The sequence below is a fragment of the Amblyomma americanum genome, chromosome 4 (genome assembly GCF_052857255.1).
Source record: "Amblyomma americanum isolate KBUSLIRL-KWMA chromosome 4, ASM5285725v1, whole genome shotgun sequence".
Classification (NCBI taxonomy): Eukaryota; Metazoa; Arthropoda; class Arachnida; order Ixodida; family Ixodidae; genus Amblyomma; species Amblyomma americanum.
In genome coordinates, this window is record NC_135500.1 from 136,783,939 (window position 1) to 136,806,945 (window position 23,007).

At 48.6% G+C, this 23,007-nt stretch overlaps 1 protein-coding gene across 1 annotated transcript in view; it reads left to right on the forward strand.

Moving 5' to 3' along the window:
* Nucleotides 1-925: 925 nt before the first annotated feature.
* LOC144128413 (choline/ethanolamine kinase) overlaps nt 926-23,007 on the forward strand; it is a 134,793-nt gene continuing 112,711 nt past the window's right edge. Inside the window, exon 1 of the mRNA XM_077661798.1 lies at nt 926-1,066. Within this exon, the coding sequence (XP_077517924.1) occupies nt 1,038-1,066 (29 nt within the window). The 5' untranslated portion in view covers nt 926-1,037. The remainder of the gene's footprint in view (nt 1,067-23,007) is intronic.

The following is a 23,007-nucleotide window of genomic DNA, read 5'->3' on the forward strand; positions in this document are numbered from 1 at the left end:
GTCCTTTGTGATCACATCCGTCGCTCGGGCGTGCAAGCCGGATATGCGTGTGGAAGCGTGGAATCTTGCCAGTTTCGATACGTATGGGAACGCATCGTTTGTAAATGAAGACACTGCCTGTCGGCCTTTTCCACTCAGCCCGGAATCACAGAACTATCTTTCGTCACATGCAGTCCCTGAATTTAGGCTTCCTGCATGACTTACTTGAAGAGAAGACGTATAATTACAGCGAATTGGCGCCAAAACAGCGCAATAATAAAACACACAACTGCTTCACATCATCTCTCCACATTTTTATTCTCAGCGATAAGTTTTCTTCCACTGAAGCGTGGACACCTCGGCCTTTTGACCCCTTTTTTTAACTACATCCGCTACCAGCAGTTATCTGGTAACACAATTAACGTAGTCGAATAAAAGACACCGATACCAGCGAAACAAGGTCACTGTACGTACACGTGCGCCCTGGAGTACACAATCAAAATGTTTGATTAGACGAGACCCGGGCCCGCTTGAAAGGATGTCGCTGGAGTACACTGTCCTCGATTGCCGACTTGCGTACAGATGATAAAGGCACACAAGTGCACTGCTGTGTATCTGCAGTTGATGCTTGACGCAACAGCCCATCCACCAGCTTGCCACGACTGACACCGCCTGTACCTGTTCCCAGAGCTGTGTTGTCTACGTCGACCGGCACCTCCTTTTAGATTCTTCATGCAGTTGACAGCGCAGGCTAGGCGTCTGGCAGGACTGAAGGCATGCTCATGATCACAAGGAGCAGCAGTGAGTACGTCCACTTCGGCGCCTACTTATCTGTCGCCTTTATCGGCGAGTTGGAGGTGCACTCGAGGCTGATTGATCTTTGGAAGAGGGAGCAAGACATCTGTAGATAAAGACGGGGAAAATACGCAACCTGATCGCCGAGCCTGCTCTACGCGTCGTAGGGGCCAGTGTCCACTGCATCTTGGTGCCGTGCGGCCCTCTCTCAGGAGTGAATCTGTGATCGACCGGCTGCGACCGCTCAAGGGAAAGGCGAAGAAATGTCGACGAGAGGAATTGCAGCGGCCCGGTGAGTTTGCATATACCTTTGCTCATGGCTTCCTCATCGAGTCACTTGTGTAGGAGACCAGGGGTAGAATTACGGAGCGATCACTATCTCAATACATTCACAAAATACCCATAAGTCCCTTCTCCTGATGGTCAGCACGGACAGGCGTACATGTAGACCAATAAGAGCACGGCTAATGGGTTCGTTCGTCACCGGTTTGTAATTTGATCGCCCCGTAATTCGGCCCCCAGCTCCGTATTACCTCGGACGACATGCATCAAAGCTCCGACAGGCGGAAAGTTTTGGCATAGAGGATGACACGTTGGGCGCTAGCTGTGTTCCGTAATGTGACGATGAACAAAGTCGCTATTTTGCTCTGCGGTCCGAATTACCGTGTATCCACCGCTGTAAGCTTGTGTCTGACAAGGCAAGGTCGAATTCGAGTGAATTACAATGACGGCCGTCAGTCCTCGATAACGCGCTTGTCCTCGACACTGGCACGAACCGTTGCACGATAACGACGCGAGCAATCTGTATGTTGCGCTGAGTGATGTAGCATATACATAGAATGGTTGAGGCGTTGTCGCTGTCATGATGGGCTCAGCAACAGCGACTGAAGGAGAAAAAGGTGCACGTTATAAGGAGGGACCCTGATAGACTGCACACGACGAGATTCACTGCTTGACTGCATGCGGTCTCGAAGGAGACATCTTTTATCCAGTCGAGAGCGCAGCGGCCACTGTGCTAGTGACTTTAATAACATCTTGGCAACATGGTTGTTCCTTGCCGAATGCGAAGACGGAAACTCACGAACGCAGAGTGAAAACCCAATTTGTGGAGCCATGAAGGTTGTCAGTAGATCGAAACCGCGTTGTCAGTGAAAAAGCGTTTCGTGCATGGATGCACTGTGTGTGTATAAGTCATCGTACCTAGCGCACCTCAGCCAAGACAGCAAACCGGACACTTTAGTGAAACACATTTGTGCACGTGTAGACCACAGTAAGCGTCTAGTTGCCCAGCATCCATCCTGCAGGCGAAAGGTACTAGATTCGCATCCCACTTTTGCCAAAAGCCATCGGTGTAGGATTTGTATTGGAAGTTGGAGTTTTATGGCGCATAAGTGGGTGTTGCAAACCCAGGCTGACCTCGCGGCTTAGTGATACGGATATGGGGTGTAGGGGTGCGGCGTGTGTGGCGTTGCGCGAGGACCACGACGGTAACGGCGTAACGCCCGTACAGATGACGCTGTGAGAAACTTCACTCGCTCTGCTGACAAGAGAGTTCTCCTGGCTGTTCGAACTAGTCCTCACTATGAAGATGGCCATAGAAAAAATGGGTCACTGTGCGCATGCTCCAGAAAACTGAAGAGGTTTTGTGCAACGTGGTAGTGAGGACTGAGCAGCCATTCTGATAGAACAAAATCATTTGTGCTCATTTTATCTAGACTTTTTTTCTTGATAGCTTCATGACGCTGAACAAATTCTAGAAATAAGCCTGTGCTTTTGTAGTTATGGGTTCATGTATTCATCACATTCATCTTACGAAAAAGGTCAGCCCGAGGACGACTGCGCTTCCAGGACATGCTTTTCTTGTCCTCACTAAGAGTTTATAGAGGTAGATGTATAAGAAGTATTACTGGCACCCTACTGTCTTTAAAAGCAATTCTCGGCGCAACAACAATTTTATCACAACAACAATCAATGCGATCTGTCTTCGTTTCTCCTGTCAAAAATTTGGGCACCCAATACGAACAGACCTTCGACATACAAAAAAGCTTTCGCTAGATCGTTTCCACAAACCCGGCATAAATATCTTTTTTATAACGAACTATGAATGCCTGCCCCCCATGAGCGTGTTATTCGTAAACACATTATTCACTGCTGAACACATTTCCTCAGCAGTGATTAACATCGTCGAGCCCACTGGCCATCTCACAAAGATTCCCTGCCTTTCCCAAAATGAGCGACTGACGTCTAGGTGTGACCTATATCGATTCTCTGCCTACGTACACATCCGTCAAGCGTCCAATAATGTTTAGTACAAGTGTCACCCTTTCCGTCAAGAATTCGACGACGGCAAAATGCTTCAAGGCTGCCCTTCGCTTCAGATCTGACACTAAGTGACCCTCTATACATGATGAGACCTCGTATCAAATGTGCGCGGCAATGCACGCGATTGCTGGTTACTATCTAGAAGGATTATATAAAATGCACGTACCCTTGCAATGGCGGCAGTCACTAACATATTATACTCAGAACTTATTGAACGCCCCTCATATCAGTACAGGCGTCCTCTGGCCAGGTGCACGTGTTTCCCAGGTGAAAAGCTCCTGGCAGTGCTGCTGACGGCACTCTGACCGAAGCTTGGCAGAAATGCGCTCGTGATAAGAATTGAATGTCAAATAAGTGGTAAAACAAAATATCGCTTAAGTAAGCGAGTATGAAATCTAACCACAGCCGTCATTAATTGCGCTCTCAAGCAAACAACGCTGATGTCTTATGAGCGCAGTGTGCAAAGTCGTGCCTAATACTCAAAGGTTGAAACACTTGCAAGAAATTAACGATGAAATTAAAAAAAATGGCCGTGGTTTAGCTCTGGTTAAACCTGGAGTGACGCGATAGCTACAGCTGGCCGAGTGGAACTCGCTCAGTCGAATTGCAAATCCAGTCTTTCGCCGCTGCGTTTCGCTGGGCGTTCCTTCTTCATCTTCATCCCTGGACGTGGATTCACTCTCTCCCCCTCTCCCCCCCCCACCCCCCACTCGATTTCGCCGGCGCGGCGCGCCTCCGGCAGCTGCCACGGTGGCCACGGCGCCGCGCTGAAGGCTCGAAATGCTAGCGTAATGTAGGCGCACGGCGCGCACACCAGCTGCGTGCTCGACGTCACTCCGCGCATGCGCACAACTTACGAGGCGGGCGGCGTCTGCTCCGCCGTCGGCGCAGCGGCGAAGCGCGCGGCGCGCACACCATCTGCGGTCTATGACATCATTACGCGCATGCGCACAGCTGGCGGAGCGGTGCTGCCACGGCTCAGCGCGCAGCCACGCTGACCTCGCGAAGTGGCTGGCGTAGTGTAGCTATCGCTAGAAAAGCACATGAGCCGATGTCTGCTGTTGTATACTCAGACGAAATACTCAGGCGTATACTCAGGCAAATCCTGGTGCCGCGCAATTCTCCACCGGGTTTAAAAAAAAAAAATCTGCGTGTCGATGGAATTGCATAACCAGGCCTGGAGTGCGGCCTGATCTCGGTGACGAAAACCGACAACGCACTCCCTCACCAGAGCAGGATTTGGCCACCCTGGTGTAGTACTTGGCCACAACCTTCTATGATCAAACCAATTAACCCTCGGCCCTCAGTCCCCAGCGGCTGCAGAGCAACTGACCACGGCGGCGGTCAGACCTGTGACGCAGCGGAGGGTGCTAAGAATCTCTGGCTCCGGACAGGCCGCCATTGAAATCTGAACCTGGCAACGTTTAACGCTAGAACTTTAGCTAGTGAGGCTAGCCTAGCAGTGCTGTTTGAGGAACTAGCGGGAATTAAATGGGATGTGATAGGGCTTAGCGAAGTTAGGAGGACCGGTGAGGCGTATACAGTACTAAAGGACGGACACATATTGTGCTATCGCGGGTTAGAGGATAGACGAGAACTAGGTGTGGGTTTCCTCATTAATAAGGATATAGCTGGTAACGTAGAGGAGTTCTACAGTATTAACGAGAGGGTAGCAGCTATAGTAATTAGGCTGAATAGGAGGTACAAGCTGAAAGTGGTGCAGGCCTACGCACCCACATCCAGCCATGATGACCAGACCGTTGAAAGCTTCTATGAGGACGTAGAATCAGCAATGAATAAAGTAAAATCGCAGTACACTGTACTGATGGGCGACTTCAATACGAAGGTGGGCAAGAAGCAGGCTGACGACCACGCAGTAGGTGACTATGGGATAGGCTCTAGAAATAGCAGGGGAGAGTTATTGGTCGAATTCGCGGATAGAAATAATTTACGGATCATGAATACCTTCTTCCGCAAACGAGAAAACAGGAAGTGGACTTGGAAGAGCCCCAATGGTGAGATTAAAAATGAAATCGACTTCATACTATGCGCTAAACCTGGCATCATTCAGGATGTGGCCGTCCTCGGAAGGGTGCGTTGCAGCGACCATAGAATGGTAAGGTCTAGAATTAGCTTAGACTTGAAGAGGGAACGGAAGAAGCTAGCGAAGAAGAAGACCATTAACGAGTTAGCCGTAAGAGGGAAAGCACAAGAGTTTAGGATAGCGCTGCAAAACAGATATTCGGCTTTAACTGAGGAAGATGATCTTGATGTTCATTCAATGCACGATAACCTGACATCAATAATTACGGAGTGCGCAGTAGAAGTAGGCGGTAGGACAGTTCGAAAAGATACCGGGAAGCTATCTCAGGTGACGAAAGATCTGATTAAGAAGCGCCAAAACATGAAGGCATCTAACACTACCGATAGAATAGAGCTAACGGAGCTATCAAAGTTAATAAATAAGCGCAAGGTAGCCGACATAAGGAAGTTTAATATGGAGAGAATCGAGCATGCTATAAAGAACGGAGGTAGCATAAAAACAGTGAAGAGGAAACTAGGCATAGGTAAAAACCAGATGTATGCATTAAGAGACAAGCAGGGCAATGTCATTAGCAATATGGATAAGATAGTTAACGTAGCCGAAGAGTTCTACACAGACCTGTACAGTAGCCAATGTAATCGGAGCGCTAATGAGAACAGCAGTGCACAGCAATGCGTCATCCCGCCAGTAACGAAAGATGAAGTAAAGAAAGCCTTAGAAGCAATGAAAAGGGGAAAAGCAGCTGGGGAGGATCAGGTAACAGCAGATCTGTTGAAGGATGGAGGGGACATCGTGCTAGAAAAACTAGCCACCCTGTATACGCAATGCCTTATGACCTCGACTGTACGAGAAGCTTGGAAGAATGCAAACATTATCTTAATTCATAAGAAGGGAGACGCCAAGGACTTGAAAAATTACAGGCCGATCAGCTTACTATCCGTTGCCTACAAAGTATTTACTAAGGTAATCGCTAATAGAGCCAGGGCAACGTTAGACTTTAATCAACCAAATGATCAGGCAGGCTTTCGTAAAGGATATTCCACAATATATCATATTCACACTATCAATCAGGTGATAGAGAAATGCGCAGAATATAACCAACCTCTCTATATAGCTTTCATTGATTACGAGAAAGCATTCGACTCAGTGGAAACCTCAGCAGTCATACAGGCATTGCGTAATCAGGGGGTAGAAGAGCCTTATGTCAAAATACTGGAAGATATATATAGCAACTGCACAGCTACTATAGTCCTCCATAAAGTCAGCAATAAAATTCCAATAAGGAAGGGTGTCAGGCAAGGAGACACGATCTCGCCAATGCTGTTCACCGCATGTTTGCAGGAGGTTTTTCGGGGCCTGAATTGGGAACAGTTGGGAATAAGAATAAATGGAGAATACTTAAATAATCTGCGATTTGCTGATGACATTGCCTTGCTGAGTCACTCAGGAGGTGAACTGCAAATCATGATCAACGAGTTAGACAGGCAGAGCAGATCGATGGGTCTAAAAATTAACATGCAGAAAACCAAGGTAATGTTCAACAGCCTAGCAAGGAAACAACAGTTCACAGTTGGCAGGGAGAGCCTAGAAATTGTCCCGGAATACGTCTACTTAGGGCAGGTAGTGACAGCTGATCCGGATCATGACAGGGAGATAACTAGAAGGATAAGAATGGGGTGGAGCGCATATGGCAAATTCTCGCAGATCATGAGTGGCAGTTTACCAATTTCCCTCAAGAGGAAAGTGTACAACAGCATAATCTTACCGGTACTCACCTACGGGGCAGAAACGTGGAGGCTAACGAAAAGAGTTCAGCTTAAGTTAAGGACAACGCAGCGAGCCATGGAAAGAGAAATGATAGGTGTAACGTTAAGAGATCGGAAGCGGGCAGAGTGGGTGAGGGAACAAACACGGGTTAATGACATCCTAGTCGAAATCAAGAGAAAGAAATGGGCTTGGGCAGGGCATGTAATGCGAAGGCAGGATAACCGCTGGTCTTTAAGGGTAACGGAGTGGGTTCCAAGAGAAAGTAAGCGTAGCAGGGGGCGGCAGAAGGTTAGGTGGGCGGATGAGATTAAGAAGTTTGCAGGCAAAGGGTGGATGCAGCTGGCAAAGGATAGGGTTAATTGGAGAGACATGGGAGAGGCCTTTGCCCTGCAGTGGGTGTAGTAAGGCTGATGATGATGATGATGATGATGACTCAGACGAATAGCCAAGGATAACAAAGCTGTAGAATACGCAACCAAAACCTGTTATGAGAGATATGCCGTTTCGTTCGTATAAACGAGCAATCAGAACACTTTAACTCCGGTCTGTTAACAAAAAATATACAAAATTGTGCGCATTTTCTTTCTTTCTACTGTTCTCAGTTTTGTGCACTCTTTCTTTGCGCTAATTTCGAATTTTTAAGGATCACCGCTGATGTACTAACTTTGTTTAATTCAAGTATTCCTCACACAACTCCTGTGCTGTGTGTGGGCCCCTCCTTTATAAAATATGCAATGTAAAACCACGGTATAACCATAAAACATTTCTTGATTTCTGAACTGATGACTCGTCAAGAAAACTCATCTTAACTGTTTAAGGCAGACCGAACTTACGCAAGGCAGCTTTCATGATATCAAACGAAACATCGCGTAAAGCGAAAAGGAATTTAACCAAGGAAATTGGTGACGAAGGTCACCAGGATAAGTGGTGGCGGGTTCAGCAGTATTTCTTTGGAACAGAATGTATCATCCGTTTATAGCCAGACTAGACATAACGGATGACACTAATAACAAGATGCTGCATATCAATTTTAGTTGTTTATGGAGGTTCGTAAGGAGATGTTTCCTGCACGTGGCAGTGAACAGTTCCCAAAATAGCAGTTGCCATAATGGCGTTTTATGGCCAGCAAAGGCCCTTTTTTATTTTTGTGTTGCTGCTAGCTCGCGTCACTTCAAAGCCGCCATGCATCTCCTTGTTTTTTAGTGTTCGCGAGGATGATTCTAGCGGCTCAGAGCTTTAAAAGACATAGCGAGCGAGCAATCTCTGCAACTGTGTATGCCATTAGATTTCAGCCTTTTTTTTGTCACAAGTCTCTTAGTGATATGCATTGAAATACGAAAGTAAGTTTTGTCCACTTCGTTAAAGGTATATAAGTGTTCTGCACAGTGAGCGAAAGGCATGCATAGGCGCTGTTGTGGTTTTCGAACTGCATTCCCTGAACAACACGGAACAAAAGTCTGCTCTCTTCTCCATCAACCACTGCTCTGTACAGCCGTCCCTTGTAAACTGTGCACTTCAACTATAGTCAGCAGGACCTATTATGCGCTATTCTTTTCAATAGGTACTCGTTGCTTTCCTGCATCGATTAGCATATGCGTCACAAAATATATGCTCAGTGTAAGGTGGGGTTTATTCGGAGAAGCCAGGAGCGTGCACCACGCGATGGCCATGCGGCTCGAGCGTATGCCAGTCGTCTTCCTTACAATGGCCCCCGGGCAGAAGAGGAGCCATCCTGGCGACTTAGGGGCGGACAAGAGAGCGGGGTCGTAGTATGTCTTGAGGCGCTGGATATGGACAGTCTCACGATCGCGGCGTCTGAGATCGGGTGACGGTGTGAGGTGCTCAACAATATTGTTGACCGGAGACGTTTGCTTCAAGATGCGATATATGGCCCTTGATATTTAGCGAGCAGTTTCCGGGAGAGGTCCGGAGTACTGGAAGATATCCACAGCCAGGCAAGAGAGCCGGGCGAGAAATGCTGGGGAGGTTGGTCTTCATCGTAGCGGGTTTTTTGAAGGGACTGGGTAGCTGTCGTGAGCGACCGGGCGATCTGGCGGCAATCTTCGGCGTGCCTGGCGGCTTCGGAAACCGTGGTGCACTCAGATGTTTCAGGGTGGTAGGAAAGAACAGCATCAATGGGAACGGAGGAATGTCGGCCATAAAGGAGGAAGAAAGGAGAAAATCCTGTTGCAGACTGCGTAGCAGTATTGTACGCAAACGTAATATACGGGAGAATAAGGTCCCAGGTCGTGTGGTTCGAACGGACGTACATAGCCAGCATGTCCCCCAGAGTGCGGTTAAAGCGTTCAGTGAGGCTGTCGGTCTGAGGGTGGTAAGCGGTGCAAGTCCGATGCATGACCCATAGTTTTTGCCAGGAGCAGTATACAGGAGAGGCCCATATAAATCAATGCCAACGCGGTCGAAAGGGCGAGGCGGACAAGATAGCGACTGCAACTCCCCAGCAGTACGGTTAGTGGGTGTCTTGCGGCATTGGCAGCCGAGGAACGACCGTACGTATTTCAAAACTAAATTGTACATGCCACGCCAGTAGTAGCGGAGGTGTGTGTAAGTCTTGAAAAGGCCCGCGTGACCGCATTGAAAGTCAGCGTGAAAACATTAACACGTATAGGACCGGAGGTGGCGAGGAATGACGAGGAGCCATTTTAGTCCATCAGAATGAGAATTACGGCGATAAAACAGGTTATCTCTGATCTCCAAATGCGAAGCTTGACGGCGCAGCGCTCGGGATGGTTTAACCGCCGATGGGTCGGAGAGAAAGTCGAGAAGCGCCCGAATCCGGGGATCCTTGCGCTGTTCAGAAGGCAGGTCAGTTATGATGGGAGATAATAATAATTGGTTTTGGGGGAAAGGAAATGGCGCAGTATCTGTCTCATATATCGTTGGACACCTGAACCGCGCCGTAAGGGAAGGGATAAGGGAGGGAGTGAAAGAAGAAAGGTGCCGTAGTGGAGGGCTCCGGAATAATTTCGACCACCTGGGGATCTTTAACGTGCACTGACATCGCACAGCACACGGGCGCCTTAGCGTTTTTCCTCCATAAAGACGCAGCCGCCGCGGTCGGGTTCGAACGCGGGAACTCCGGATCAGTAGTCGAGCGCCCTAACCACTGAGCCACCGCGGCGGGTGGGCTTCATCTCTGCGAATGAGCTTTGAAGCGATGCATCGGCCACAGCGTCTGCAGCGGTTCTTCAAAGTTGAAGACGCTTCTGCCAGCAGCATTTCGATTCTCACAGCTGCTGTCGGTGGCGGCACAGCGCTGATAACGGTCTCGGGGTTCTTGTCCTTGGCCGTCGCACAGCTCGACAATATCGTGCATACGTGTTCCGTGTATACCATGTGTACTCTGCGCATCGGTTTACCTGAACAACGTGTCCCCGCATAATGTGTGATATGCGCGTTACACCAAAGGTATGACGCTTGGTATAACGGGACACATGTATCACACACTGCGTCTTTGACTAGTCAGTTTACGAGAAATTTTCGCTTTAAGCATAGCTATTGTCATATATTTGTCAAAATTTCGATGTAGTCGCAAATTTGTATCATCCCTTCCTTTTTTCTCGGCGATGTGCGTCTGTCCCAAGGATCCCAGGTTATGCCACACCAAGGTCCTTTTTCAAAGTTGTACGAGAGTGTATTGGAACGTTTTACAGCTGCGTTCTTGTTTCATTTTTTTTTTCAATTTTTCGAGCAGCGATCTCGACCATTCCTAGCTCGAAAATTAGGATGACGCTGAACGTTCGTTAGCTTTCGTACGTCAACTGAGAGAGGCTTCAAAAGCTCTCAGACAATATAGCGATATCAGCAAGCAAATATTACTTGAGTCCCAACGCAAACAAAAGCACGTCCATTAGGATTTCGCTGCGGGCAGCCTGCGACATCGGTGCGTCTGCGGGATACCAAGCGGCATCGAAGTCAATTAAGCGTCGGCATGGGCCGGTCTAGGCGTCAAGGAATGTTCCTGTCGCGTACTAATGCATTAATGAATGCATTAATACCTTTAACGGCTGTTCCCGTGAGGCATCCTGCGCGGGTGATGGGAAGCAGCTAGCTGACTGTCACAACTCTCCGCAGATCGGGGCCCATGCAGAACACGGACTGTACACATGTATCGCTGCAGTTACTTCCCTCAATTTTCCACGCACACCCCCCAGGCTTCCTGGAGTGTTTGGGTCCATGCATATTACCGACGGGTCCCAACGGAGCAAGCACTTTGTTTCGCCAGGCCCTGTTACTGGTTTTTAGTAGTTTTCCTCCGTCTTCCCCTGTAGGAAGGTTCTGAGCGAATATCTCAAAATTCATGTAAATGTGGGCGCCCTGAAGCGTAATGATTAATAAGAGAAATGCACCTAGACTAATCGACAGACTATTTAGTCTGTCAAAGTCAACTGAATAAGAGTATCTACCGTAACTTAACAAATTAATCTTCATATGGTGATACGATTGAACTTTACGAAAATGCCAGTTAAGAACACATAGGTGCATTTATTTTGTTAATGACATGGTTTTATCTATTGCCATCTTGTCTTAATCAAGACTAGATGGCAACATAAATCGCAAATGCCCACACTTAAAATTTCCCCGTTCAAGAGAAATTCTCCTTGCGGGCAGTCCCAGTATGTACAATGCTTTTTCTTTGTGTATATTCGAAAAAAGGACGGAAGTCAGTGCGGTTCTCCAATTAAACACGTCTCATTCACAGACGGTGAAGTTACGGTCGCCCTGGCCCTAGACACGGTGGTTCGATCTTGAAGTGCATGGGAAGCAAATAGCCGTGCGCACATCTTTACCAAGAGTTCCAGTGGCGTTCTGCGAAGCAGAGGAATGGACATTTTAAACTCATGGAATCGCTGCGCAATTGTGTGTGTTCTCTCTGTGTCCTTGTCTGCCAGCGCTGCGATTCCATGATGTTCAACAACTACCAACTAGCCCAGCAATATACCCGACATTTTAAAGCGGTCACTGGATTTCACAGACAATACTTGCTCTTATGCTCAGACATTCAAGCGGCCTCCGGCATAGGCACCATGCCTTTGAAACAGCAGCTGAGCCATTGGCGATTATCACGAAATCGACGCCACATTGCGGCAGCGCCGTGAACTAGTCCATGGAGGACGGGTGCGCGCGAAACCGCGTCGTTTGCTTTGCTGTACGACTGGCTCGCAGGCACAGTTTCACGGTAAAATGGAATGGGAGACCTCTTACATAGATGCTTGCGCGGTAAGGATATAGAAGAGTAGCCAAGTATCACAGCATGTTTATTCGCCTCAGCAAAACATAGAGCGTTGGGAAGAGCTAGTTTTCACACTGTAGTGGAAAGCTAGCGGAATTTTCATCGAGGTGAATCAGCATGCCAAATACTACCTCAACGTAGGTTGCTTTGGTCGAAGGATAATTCTCGTCTAATAATCAGATACATTATAGTTGTCACACTGAGCGGTACCGTCGCTTTTCGCAACGATGCTACGGTTGATGACAGGCTGGTATCAACCAACAATATGGCAAGCACGTACTCTGCTCTCATGAGCTGATATTTCGCTACCCGATAAAAAAAATCTAACTGCTCAAGATTAACCCTAGGACTTGTATGTATACTTACATTTGTATGTATACTTACATTCGGCAAATAAAACGAATTTTTTTACTGCCAAGGAAGTGACGGCGCAGATTCTGTCAGCCACCAAGCCTGTATTAAAACTATTGTAACGCTCCTGGCTGGACTAGCTGCCCTAAGACTGCTGCTGGCTCTTCTCCCGTTAAGAAGCTTCTGCGAATAAACGCCACCTTACACTATGATCAGTGCGGACCCTTACTATGACATACGCGTATTATAACGACATGCATGCTTCTTTGTCCAAAGAGTTGGGGAGGGGGAAGGGGGGGAGTCTAGATTTAAATCTAATTCCATTTCATACTGGTTCCTGTCTCTTCGTGATTGGCATCAAATTTGCTGTCATTGGAATCAGTCAGTCAGATAGACTGATGCTAAGAATTGAATAGAACCGGGCGGAAAAACTATCACAGCGGCCTTAGATTCATTGCATGCCCTCCTTCATTCCTCGACTGGGCTTAGTTTATGAACCATGTGAGCCCACAAAGCGAGGTAGCTCCGATGAAACAGTGCGTGGAAAAGGGCCAACTCTGGACCACTTAACGCGACCTCTTAGCATCAAGCTCTTTCCAATGAATAAAATGCTTTACAATCAATATTCGTGTCGCGCTGGCTTTGAATAACGCAGCGCCGCAGGCGAAGCACCTCGTGCAGTGTTCGTTAAGGCGCCGGTGCAGGTGACGCGCCAGCTTTCGAAGCTTGTTTTCAAACAGATAGTGATTGGTGCTTCATGGGCAATTACGCCCCAAAGTGGCTCAGGGTATGAGTGACGATGCAGTGGAAGGCTCCGGATAATGTCGACCACCTGAGCTTCTTTAACGTACATTGACATCGCTCTGTACACGTGCCTCTAACATTTCGCCTCCGGGATCGAACCCGTGTCTTTCGGGTCAGCAGCCGAGCACCGTCACTAATGAGCCACTGCGGAGGCGTCTAACAGAACTGTTCTGCAAAAGGCGTCCGTATGCTGTGCGATGTCAGCGTACGTTAAAGCTCACCAGTTGGTCGAACTTATTCCGGAGATCTCCACTACGGCACCGCTTTCTTCCTTTCTTCTTTCACTCCCTCCTTTAACCTTTCCTTACGGCGCAGTTCGGGTGTCCACCGAGATATGTGGGACAGTTTCTGCGTAATTTCCTTTCCTCTAAACCAATTTTCATTTTCGTTTTGTTTTAAATCACTGTGTTGCCAGAATAAAGAAAACACTCAACAAAAACCGTGTGTATCAAAGATGTTAGCAGATTCTCACGTATTTTATTCCTAGGATTTCAAAATAAAATGAAAATAAAAAAAATTGGAGGACGCTTTAGCTTCGTTCGCTTTTAAGAGTGGAACGCCACAGCGTGTTGCAGCACTGCTAAGGAATCCACAGAACGCCATCGCCCGTTCGGCGCGACGCCTTGCCCGTTAGACAAATCGGTCCGCTACGTACCGTGAAACGGACGCGCGGAGCGGCAAACCACGTAGAAGCGCTGCCAGGCGCCTTGCCGAAACGCGCGGGACTCAAGTTGCAGTCGTAGGTCGTCGGCACATCGTTCTCGACAAACCCGATGCCACGAACGCTACCACAGCTTCCGCGCCGAACGAACGGGCAGCAAGCCGCAAGCTTCGTGGTGAACGCGCTTTGGATGTGCGCTGCGTTGTTCGCCGCTCAACGCGTGATTCCTGCATGCCCGCACGGCCCCACTGCGCCTGAACGAGAGATGAGACAGACGCGTCACTTCCTTTGCTTAAAATCAATTTTCATTTCAGTTTCCTTTCTTTACGGCGCCGTTCGCGCGCACTCGTGAGCGAACTTTGGTGAGCCTCTGTGCATTCCTCGAACACACGCGCTTGACGTCCCGTCTGTTCTCCGTCAGGTAGTTACACGCAGTGACCGAACGCTCCGCGAGTTCTACCTTGAACGATTAATAATTGGACGCCCCACTCTAGTTGTAGCCAACACAGTGTTGTGCGCAGTGTGATTTAATTGCTCTAAAATGAACTAATCACGTGCACAACCTGGACACATTTCTTATTGTGTAAATAGTTTGTACATATTACTCCTCCCCTATCCTCTCTTCATGTCCCCTCAACTCTTTCATTTCATTTCTCCATTATGCCTGCTATCCTTTATTTCCGCTGCCCCAGCTCAGGTGCTTCAGTATCGATGGCAGATGCCGGGGATAGCAAAAATCTTTTCCTTCCTTTTTACTATTATTTTAATAAAAAAAACCACTTACGGCACCGTTCGGGTGCCCACAGAGATATGTGAGACAGGCCTCACTTCCTTTCCTTAAAACCAATTTTCATTTCATTTTCCTTCCCTTGCGGCGCGGTCCGGGTTTTCCACCGAAATATGTGGCAGGCGTCCCTTTCCTTGCGCTGCCGTCGCGCTATCTGTTGGGGTAGTCTATGGTGGGTGCTTGAATGCCAGCGCCGGGGTGGAGACAACTTAAGCGGTGCCGCCATATTGAATCACACGGGATCAGCGGCGCTAGCGTCTGTAACGGCGCCGTTCATGCTCTCGGCGCGCTTCAAAGTGCTTTAACTTGAACGGCCTTTTGCAGCGAGAGCTACACTGGGCTACCAGTCGAGCGTTTCGCGGTACATGGGAGAGGCCAGTTGTGATTCAATATGGCGGCGTCGCTTAAGTTGTCTCCACCCGGGAACGGCGGCGCTGGCATTGAGGCACTCTTCGGCAGTCCCCACCCCGACCTCGACCGAGCGCAAGCCACCATGCTTCGCAGACTGTAGACCAACTTGATTCTCAGCCATTCTAGATTATATGTCATCACTGACAGTGAATATGAGCCCGTCTGTCCTAATTGCGTCCACGGAGTGTTTACCACTCAGGCACACTTCCTCTGGGGATGTGAGAGTAACCCGCCCCCACAAACATTACTGCCAGCTCCCTCCTTGGACGGTTGGATCCAGCTTCTTGCAAGACCAGACAAGAAGACACAACTCGCACTCGCCTCGTGGACTAATAATAATAATAATAATTGGTTTTTGGGGAAAGGAAATGGCGCAGTATCTGTCTCATATATCGTTGGACACCTGAACCGTGCCGTAAGGGAAGGGATAAAGGAGGGAGTGAAAGAAGAAAGGAAGAAAGAGGTGCCGTAGTGGAGGGCTCCGGAATTATTTCGACCACCTGGGGATCTTTAACGTGCACTGACATCGCTCAGCACACGGGATTGGATTGGATTGGTTTTTTGGGGAAAGGAAATGGCGCAGTATCTGTCTCATATATCGTTGGACACCTGAACCGCGCCGTAAGGGAAGGGATAAAGGAGGGAGTGAAAGAAGAAAGGAAGAAGAGGTGCCGTAGCGGAGGGCTCCGGAATAATTTCGACCACCTGGGGATCTTAAACGTGCACCGACATCGCACAGCACACGGGCTTAGTGTTTTTCCTCCATAAAAACGCAGCCGCCGCGGTCGGGTTCGAACCCGGGAACTCCGGATCAGTAGTCGAGCGCCCTAACCACTGAGCCACCGCGGCGGGTCTCTCTCTAGACGTCGCCTCCACCTGGGGGCACACTGGGGGTCGCCACACCTGGGGGCCGCCTGCCCTAACTCTCAACCCTCAAGTGGCAAATAAAGTTGTTCTCTCTCTCTCTCTGTTGGGGCAGTGGCGTACATTGAGAGGAGGAGGAGGGATTTTTCGCACACGGCAGACGCCGACGACACTGGCTTTTCTGCGACACGAGCTCCTTAACGCTGTTGGCGGTGGTGGTAGTGGTTTTATTAAAAATAATAGTAAAACCACTACCACCACCACCAACAGCGTTAAGGAGCTCGTGTCGCAGAAAAGCCAGTGTCGTCGCTGTTGCGTTAAAAATTGGTTTTGGAGGGAAGGGAACGGCGCGGTATCTGTCTCACATTTCGCGGACACCTGAACCGCGCCGTAAGATAAGGTATAAAGGAGGGAGTGAAAGAAAAAAGGAAGAGGTGCCGTAGTGGAGGGCTCCGGAATAATTTCGACCCCGTGGGGATCCTTAACGTGCACTGACATTGCACAGCACACGGGCGCCTTAGCGTTTCGCCTCAATCGAAACGCAGCCGCCGCGGTCGGGTTCGAAGCCGGCCGAGGCGGTTGGGTTTCGATGGAGGCGAAACGCTAAGGATTTTGAAATACAAAGTGCGTTTTGTCGTCGTCCCCCCGATGGCACCTAATTCTTCCTTTCTTCTTTCACTCCCTCTCTTATCCCTTTCCTTACGGCGCGATTCAGGTCTCCAACGATATAAGAGACAGATACTGCGCCATTTCCTTTCCCCAAAAAACCAATTATTATTATCGTCCCCCCCCTTCCGCTCTGAACCATCCCGCTAATGAAGAAACTAATCAGTGGTAGCGTTCAAGTGTGAGCTTACGGCGCCATGTCCAAACCACGGTCACCGGCGCTGTATTCTGGGAGATTTTTCATCAGACGGATGCTCGGGCTTTTGAGGTCGCAATATATACTCCTGTCTAGGGTAGCATACCACGCTCTGCGTGTGCCCTAGGCACAGTGAACTAGAATATTTTCCAGTGAAGCGAGCGGAGGGGGCAGCGCCTTGGTACGCACGTCACCGAGTGTGTCTCCTGAAGCGGCGGCGCTGTTGTCGACCACTCTTGAAGGCGGCCGGCGGCGGCGGGTCAGAGCACGCCTGACGGCGCTTCAGCTGTGCGCTGGCTTTTCGTTCAGTGTGGCTGCATTGCATGAGTATTTTGATGTGAGTGTATTAACATCTTGCAAGAATGAGTGCAAAGCAACGGCTCAACCACTGCTACGCCCCAGGGTGTAGCACAGGATACGCAAGAACTAAAAACGCGCCAAAGTTGTCGCTATTCAAGGTGCCTGCTGATCCTGAGCGCAGATCCACGTGGGAGAGGAACCTACATCGAGGCGACAAGCCGCTAACCGCAGACTGCGCGGTGTGTGAGCTACATTTTGAGCCACGCTTCATTGTTCGGGATTACGTGCACCACATAAATGGTGAGGAAGTTCGAATTCCACGCGGGACGCCTACGCTTACCGCAGATGCAGTCCCCACAATTTTACCCAATCTGCCAAGTTACTTGAGCAAGCTCCCCATTCCCAAGAGCAATGAGAGAAAAAGGAGCGGTGATGACGATGTCACACCACGAAAAAAGGCGCGAAGGCAGGTTACAGAGGTGATCGAAGATGAACTTGCGGCCAGCAACGAAGTATGCGCGGCCGCGACTGTCGCTGCGGTGAGGAGAACGGAAGTCCCAGGGAAGCGATGGACGCAGCATGAACTTCAAGACGCAGATGGGGTATGTTTTACATTATGTGCTCTCGACTCGCTGTCAGGTGAGGTGAGCGTGGAAAAGGCCGTGTTCTTCATTGCAGACAGTGTCGGTGCCTTGCATGCAAAGACGTTCCTGGTGGGCAAGCAGGTAGCTGGAGCACCAGTGGCAACAATGCAAGATGCTGTAACCACAATGCAAGAAGCACATGATTTTCATATCTGCAAAGGTGCAGCGTCGAGGGATGAAAACTCCCTGATGACCAGCCTAACAGCAACCTTGCAAAGTCAAATTGAGTACAAATCAAGAGCAGCATATAGTACTCGCTGTCAAGGCAAGGCAACCAAAGATGGTACTTCATGCGTCAGTTGCAAGTACTTAAAAAAACCGCTTTTTAAGCGGCAGTCACGCCTGAAAAGGCGTCAAGGAACGAACAGCCAAAATACTGGTTCGCGATGCCGCGGTCCCCCTGCCAAGAAGCTGCAAGCGTGTTGCCGAAAAAACAAACGGCTTTTATCAAAGCTAGACAAGCTCGCAGTGGACCTTCAGGAAATGAAAACTAAGTGCGCTGCAACAGCTGAGGAAATACTTTCTCGGAAGATAAGCTCCTTATCACCAAAGCAGCAGCTGGCTATAATGCAGTGCTTCGAAGCATCCAAGAGAAAAAGCCCACGGGGCATGAAGTACGATAAGGAATGGATGCTTGAATGCATATTGCTTAAAATGAGGAGCCCTAAACTGTACCGGTATATGAGGAGGCAGAACATCTTGACCCTCCCAAGTGACACAACGCTGCGTAAATACACTGCCCAGTACAGGAGCGGCTACGGATTTAATGGAAAAATGCTGAACGTGTTGAAAAAGAAGGTTGCCCACCTCGATGTGTTCCACCGACACGGTGGAATAATAATAGATGAAATGAAGCTAGCAGAACACTTATCAGTGACAACAGGTGCGAAGATAGAAGGCTTTGTCGACCTTGGCCCATATACGCCCGAAAACGACATTGCCATGCAATCATGGTCTTGTTGTGATGTTTTTGCCACTCGTTGGCAACTGGACTCAAGTTCTTGGTGTTTTCGGGAGTAACGAGAACGTTAAAGGTGACCTGCTGGCCAAAATTGTAATCGAGTCCACAGCTCTTGCAGAAAGGGCTGGCCTCTTAGTGGACTACGTCACATGTGATGCAGCGGCCTGGAACCGGAAAATGTGGCGCATGTTTAATATTCGAGCTTCCTTGAAAGAAGTGGTCTGCAAGAAACCGCATCCTATTGACAGCAGCCGTTTCTTACTTTTTTTTCAGATTTCCCACACCTTGTCAAAAATATTCGAAACAGGCTTCTTGTCACGACTTTTGACACCCCCGATGGAACGGTTTCAATGCAATTTGCTCGAAAAGCTTTCGAACTGGACAGAAATGCTGTAACGATGAAAGCAATGCCTGGCATAACTACCGCGCACATCAGCCCCAATAATTTCGAAAAAATGCGGGCAAGTTATGCATTCAAATTGTTCGGGCATGGTCCTTTGCGAGCCTTTTTTCTTTACCGCACTCAGCTAGAGCAGAGCTGCGGTAAACTTCAAGCTACAGAAAAGTTTTTCATAAGAATGAAGTCCTTGATTGCTGTGATGACTGGCAGGTATACAGCTGAAGCCGTCAGGCCTGCTTCTGATGGTGTGAAGTTAATAAAGGAAACCCTAGGTTTCCTGGACACCTGGGAGCGCCACGCTGATAAAAAGAATTTTCTGAGCGAATCTACCGCGGAAGGCCTAAGAGTCACGCTAACAAGTACTCTTGAGCTCCTTCAGTACTTGCACGACCAAGTTGGCTACAGCTACCTGTTGACATCAAGACTGAGCCAGGACAAAGTGGAGAACTTCTTTGGATTGGTAAGGCTTTCATCTGGCTGCAACTCCCATCCAACACCGCAACAGTTTGTTATCACTGTTCACTGCCTCTCTTATTACAACTTGGCACACAGCGTTGCAGGTGGAAATGCAGAGAGCGACATATTAAGTTCTCTTCTTGACGCGGGGGACAAAGAGGAAACTGCAAAGCAGCAACTGATGGAGAAAGTGAAGGTTTGCTCCGAAAAAGAGGGACCGTCGGCTTCATGTGGCCAGTGCAGCTGTGCAACATGACAATAACACCCAAAGAAGTGACTCAAGGTTGATCTATCACATCTCTGGGTACATGGCGAAAAAGTGCGTGCTACCCACCAAATGTCCTGCATGCATCGATTGCCTCTTATTGCCAGCAGAGCAAGGGCGCCGCATGCATGCTGCTGAATTTGTTAAGCATATTGACGAAGGAGGCTTACTCTACCCCTCGGTTGAACTGTTCCGTTTCATCACAAGGCTGGAGGACATTTTTACTAATTGCTTTAGTGCGCGCAAAGTTCATTCCGAAAGTGTCATGGACATCTTGCACATGATCCATTGTGCTGCTCCTTTAAAGGTAGGATGCAATGCACATGCTGAGAGTATCACTCCTCGCATAGTGAGTGTTTATGTTACTACGCGGCTTCATTTTTTTATCAAAGGACTGAACAAGTCAAACATGCTGTCGAAGCGAAAGGCAGCGCAGCACCTCAAGCTAAGCAGATTAAATTAACTGTATTTGTACAGTGTTTGCTTCGTGCATTGGAGCTTTCAAGTTGATCTCAGTGAAAATTACAAACACCTGCATTAAAATCGTATGAAGCAGTTTTTCGACTGTTTTTTGCGTCAATGGCTTTTATTGTGTATACCATATGTCTTGACTGAAGTGCATTCTCTTATCAGCATGGAAATCATCAGTTTTACGCACCTAATATTCTGTGAATTTGTGTCTTCGTTGATAAGGAACACAGTATATATATATATATATATATATATATATATATATATATATATATATATATATATATATATATATATATATATATATATATATATATATATATATATATATATATATATATATATATATATCGCGTATACCCAGTGAGAAATGGTCCCACGAATAACTGTTACTTTGCGAAATTTAGTCTCCCGAAATATGTCGGAACTGTGTAATACTTAGCTCAAAAAAAAGAAACGTTTACAGTGCGCTCAATAGCCTTCGTCTGTTATTGCTTGCTATGGCGGGATCGACATTGTACACTCAATTCAGTCAACATCCGCACATGCCAGATATCTTCAAATATTACACACACATAGCAAGCGCGAAACAAAACTACGTTAAACGTGCAGCTAAATAACGAAGCACGCTTTCCAGTCTCGTGTGCTGGCATCGCACGCTGCGGAGGCGAGCCGAGCGTTCAAGAGTGGTCGATCGCAGCGCCGCCGCTGCAGGGGACACGGCGTGCGTCAAGCTGAGAGGCGCGGTCGGCGCGGTCGCGCCACTGGAAAATATTCTAGTTCACTGTACCCTAGGCCTACTCCGAGTGTCCCTCTCTCACACACATACACACGCGCGCGCGCGTGCGCACGCACACGCCTGATTCTGTGTATGCTCTGCAGAGGCGGATTTATCGCTTTACTTTTGGAGGGGGCGCGTGGAGGAGAGGAGGGGGATGGCGGTCGTATTTGCACCATACATCCCTTGAGATCTATTAACCGAAAAGCGGGAACCAGCGTCGTTTGGGACTCAGATTTCTACCTTGTAGGGGCCGCCCCCTTTCAGCCGCCCATGACTACCTTTAAAAGCGTCGCTCGTGTGCCACAGCCATGGAGGTTCTATTCCTCTATGCCACAACTAGAGTGTACTAGAAAGGGGATCTTTCTAGTACACTCTACCACAACACACAAAACACACGCAGACGGTTGCACCGCAGCGCGGATACCTAGAGCACTTCAGCGCAGATAGCGAGCGCTTCAGCAGAAACCTCCGTAGTTTCCCGGAAGATGGCGGGACCACACCAGGTTTACTCTTGTCTATAGTAACTGATTAGACGGAGGCCGCTAGACCGAGTAGCGCTCGGTCGAGTGACGGGGTCGGCGGTGCAGGGCCCATTTTCGTGGCAGGCACACTACACCAAAAGAGAGTTACGCCATCTTCATTCTTAGAGCGGGACATAACGCCTTTCTGCAGGAACTTGTTGCCTATGCTTCCGATCTCCGGCATTCGATTAGCTCAGTTACTTAGGCATCAAGGTTACGTAGTGAGGATTCGAGCACACACTACACCAAAAGAGAGTTACGCCATCTTCATTCTTAGAGCGGGACATAACGCCTTTCTGCAGGAACTTGTTGCCTATGCTTCCGATCTCCGGCTTTCGATTAGCTCAGTTACTTAGGCATCAAGGTTACGTAGAGAGGCTTCGAGCAGACAAACATCGGCGAAATGTGAGCTTGTGGGTTTTAGTGCTACCTCACTGAAAAAGCTACCACCTAGCAGGTGCTGGCGCACATCTGTCGCCCAGTGCACAAGCAAAGCACCGTCGGGGACAGCGCTCCGGAGAAAAGCAGATTCTGTCCTTCGAGACGTGTTTTGAGACGCTGAAACGGCACCACTTTCACGTGGTAGCATTTCTATTTGGTGGGCTATCTTTAAGGCCGGTAAAAAAAAAGCTACATAAACGCATGTACCTTGGTGCAAACATTTTACCCGGTTGTTTTTCAAGGCGATTTGCTGCTTCTGCTATTCCTAACACCATTAATCTATACGTTAGCTAATTGTTTTTACGAATTAGTGGATACCGGATATATCGAACGCGGATGTTTTGAATTATTGTCTACTTAGAAAACACAGATTATCTCCTTCAAAGCCTGGTGCAAAATTATTGGAATGTCGCGCAGTATACGAAGTACAATTTCGCTGGCCGTTCAACATACCGAACTGCGCGCCGCGCAGCTGCAAGTGAAGCCTCTCCTAATGGCCTCCTCCGATTACTTTTCATATGCGGACACAGGTCTACTGCGCGACATTAGGCACGTGTTGACAGCGCTACCGCTGTCAAACCGTGTGACGATGTGAACGTGTGGTGTGCTTGAGAGTAGCCTTGGATCTCTTGTACTCATTCTCCACGTCACAAGCGGTGCTGTCATGTTGTGAAGCAAAAAACTAACTAAATAAAGCCTAGCTGCGGCTCTCGCCTGGCGTCCTTCGCTCGCCTCGCTGCTGAAGGCGTTGTGCTAACCAAATGCAACCCCATTTTAAAGAGCTATTATTCTTCTTGTGTGCTGGCAACAGAATTAAACTTCTTATGATTAGCATTGACTGGTTCCAACGCACCGTCTGTTCGTTG